The sequence below is a fragment of the Apaloderma vittatum genome, unplaced genomic scaffold (genome assembly GCF_000703405.1).
Source record: "Apaloderma vittatum isolate BGI_N311 unplaced genomic scaffold, ASM70340v1 scaffold40113, whole genome shotgun sequence".
Classification (NCBI taxonomy): domain Eukaryota; kingdom Metazoa; phylum Chordata; class Aves; order Trogoniformes; family Trogonidae; genus Apaloderma; species Apaloderma vittatum.
The window spans coordinates 1,272-3,768 of record NW_009708150.1 but is presented as its reverse complement, the minus strand read 5'-3'; the positions used below and the strand labels follow the sequence as shown (position 1 = coordinate 3,768).

At 52.2% G+C, this 2,497-nt stretch overlaps 1 protein-coding gene across 1 annotated transcript in view; it reads right to left on the bottom strand.

Annotated features, from left to right (window-relative positions):
• Nucleotides 1-1,353: 1,353 nt before the first annotated feature.
• The window catches only part of PDZD11 (PDZ domain containing 11), a gene marked incomplete at its 5' end in the record, with an annotated part of 2,411 nt that continues 1,267 nt past the window's right edge, over nt 1,354-2,497 (bottom strand). Inside the window, 3 exons of the mRNA XM_009866446.1 lie at nt 1,354-1,388; nt 2,208-2,268; nt 2,393-2,489. Coding sequence (XP_009864748.1) covers nt 1,354-1,388; nt 2,208-2,268; nt 2,393-2,489 — 193 coding nt within the window. The remainder of the gene's footprint in view (nt 1,389-2,207; nt 2,269-2,392; nt 2,490-2,497) is intronic.

The window sequence follows — 2,497 nt, the reverse complement described above, 5'->3', positions numbered from 1 at the left end:
GAAAAAAATCCCCTCTTTCCTGTTAGCCCACAGCCAGTCACGGGATCAGAGTGACAGCTCTGAGGGCATCCCGCTAATTACCTCAGGGTAATGCTGCTCTTACCTGGCTCAACAAGTGGCTTTACTGCCACTGCAGAAAAAATCCCCCATTCCAGCTCTTACTCCTGGCAGCGCTGAAACCAGGCTAATCGAGGGCAGGCTTCCGTCACAACCAGCGGAAAAACACCCCTGAAACAGAGCTGCACCCCCCATGGCTCCCACGCTGCCCTCCTGCGGGCTGCAAGGGCGGTTCGGAGCCAAGCCCTGTCCCAGCTGCCTCCTTGGGGTAGCGCTGAGGGCGGTCACAGCCAACCCTCCCGAGAGACTTCCTGAGGGGGGATGAGTTCTGGTTGCCGTACTCGTTTTATTAATTTATTACAGATAAGCGGAAAACACCGCAGAGAAAGCCAGAGCGAGGGCTGTCCTGATGCCATTTACAACGTGATACTTCCGTGTGTCTGCACCCAGCTTTGCTCATAATCGGGATGTTTTCATCCTGAGCGCAGGGCCCAGCAGGCTTCCTCCCCCTTCTCGGCAAAGAGAGAAGGGGAGAGGTTTGCCTCGAAGTGGCGGGGAGTGCTGAGGGCAGCACAAGACAGGGACAGGGCTGTGCAAAGCGAAAGGAGCAGGTTCAGCGAGTGAAACCCTGAACGTGAAGCACCACACCTGTGGGAACCTGGCCAAGCGCCCGCACCAGCTCAAAACACGCTCCGAGCTTCTCGGTCCTGGCTCGTGGGGATCGTTAAGCAGCAAAGAGGTACAAATACGCCTCGGCAGACTAGTGTGCTGAGTTTGAATGGATTTTACTGCCATTCCTGGAGTCCCAAGCAAACCCAGTAGCGTAGAGCAGAGGTAGGATAGTGGAGAAGGAAAGAATGTTGTGTCACCAGAGAAGTGAACAGGTTGATCTCTCGGAGGACAAAGGCTGTGCTCTGCTCAAGCACATTCAGGCCCTCTTGGCCTTACATGCTAACAACAGCCAGCAGAGCACTCTTGAATGAAGTCCTCCTGGCAGAGAAACACAGGTCTTGCTGGAGGAGCTGCCCTCCGGTACCCACTGCCACATTAGCACCGTGAGCTTGTTTCAACACCCGGTTCAAGGAGTACAGACTAAAGCCCCAGCCATCTTCCAGCTCGGTAATTCTCTGTCGGCATCCCTCCACGCAGGGAGCGGAGCTGAGGCCTGTGCAGCCAGCAGGACAGTTGTAGCTCCAGTGACAGGTGAAACTTGATGCGTCATCTCAGATGTTGAGGAAAAATAGTGGACAGTTGTGGGTTTTTTTTTGCTCTGGAGACCCAGCAGACAGCCACCTACTAGTGAACGGTTCTTTCCTTCTGTCTCTGGTAATCTGGAAGGGAACGAGAAGGCAAGGCTGAAAGGGCACAAGTGAGAGTCGCTAACGGCAAAGAGGAATTAGCCACAATGTTAGAGGAAAACTCTCTTTATTCCTCACTAAGCAGTTTGTTTGCTACCCTCCTGAGTAGCAGCTGGCTTTAAAGCAGCACATTCACACCCCAGCCACTCATTTCAATTTATTTCAGGGTATTTAGAACAAAAGTTTAAAGTCCTTACTTGCCTTGCTCCCTATTTTTCATCTTTCTTAAGGGTCAGTTGCTGTTTTATGAGGAATCCTTGTTTGGCTTGACTCGACCTCAATTTTTCCCCACCTTTATCTATGAACTTTATAGGTTCCAAGAGTCAACACAGGAAACTTTATGGGTTCCAAGAGTTAATATAGTCTTTTCATCTCAGAATTTAAATGTTCTTTGGGAGGGATAAAGGCCACAAGCAGCATCCACCAGTGGCAGAGGTCCACCAGTGACCAGAACTCATCCCTGTTATTCAAGGATAAGCAGCAGCACCTACAGCTCTACAGTTACTGCTTCCATCTAACCATCACCCCAGCTTTTAGCACTGTTGCTAAGCCCTGCTCTGCAAGATTTCCTACATGAGTTGCTGAAGACTGTTTTGACTTGGTAGCTGTCCTGATCCCCAAATCCAAGCCCAATATTCTTTCTGATCTGCAGGCTGATAAGTTAACACGGTCTGTGACCTCAGACTCATAACCTCAAAGCTCCGGTGGAATTGGCAGGGAGAGGCACGCGGTATCTGTTTCCCAAGGAGGAATGCTGGTAGGTGACGGGGCTCAGAGCTAGCGGGCACTTACTGTAGGGGAAGTAACGCACACGCATGGTGATCTCACGGGCTGTCTTCAGGATCTCCACAGCCTGGAAGCAAAAAGAGTTGCTCAAGGACCAGACTGGGCTGGACGACAGGAAAGAGGCGGTGGAGGCAGGAAGGCGATGGTGTGTGCACGTATTCCTCACTCTGTCCCCGCTCTAGAGAGCTCACCTTGCTGTGCTCGATGTCCTGGAAATCCACATCGTTCACCGAGAGCACCTGGTCCCCTTCCTGCAGCCCAGCTCTGTGTGCGTCCGAGTCAGGGATCCCCCGCAC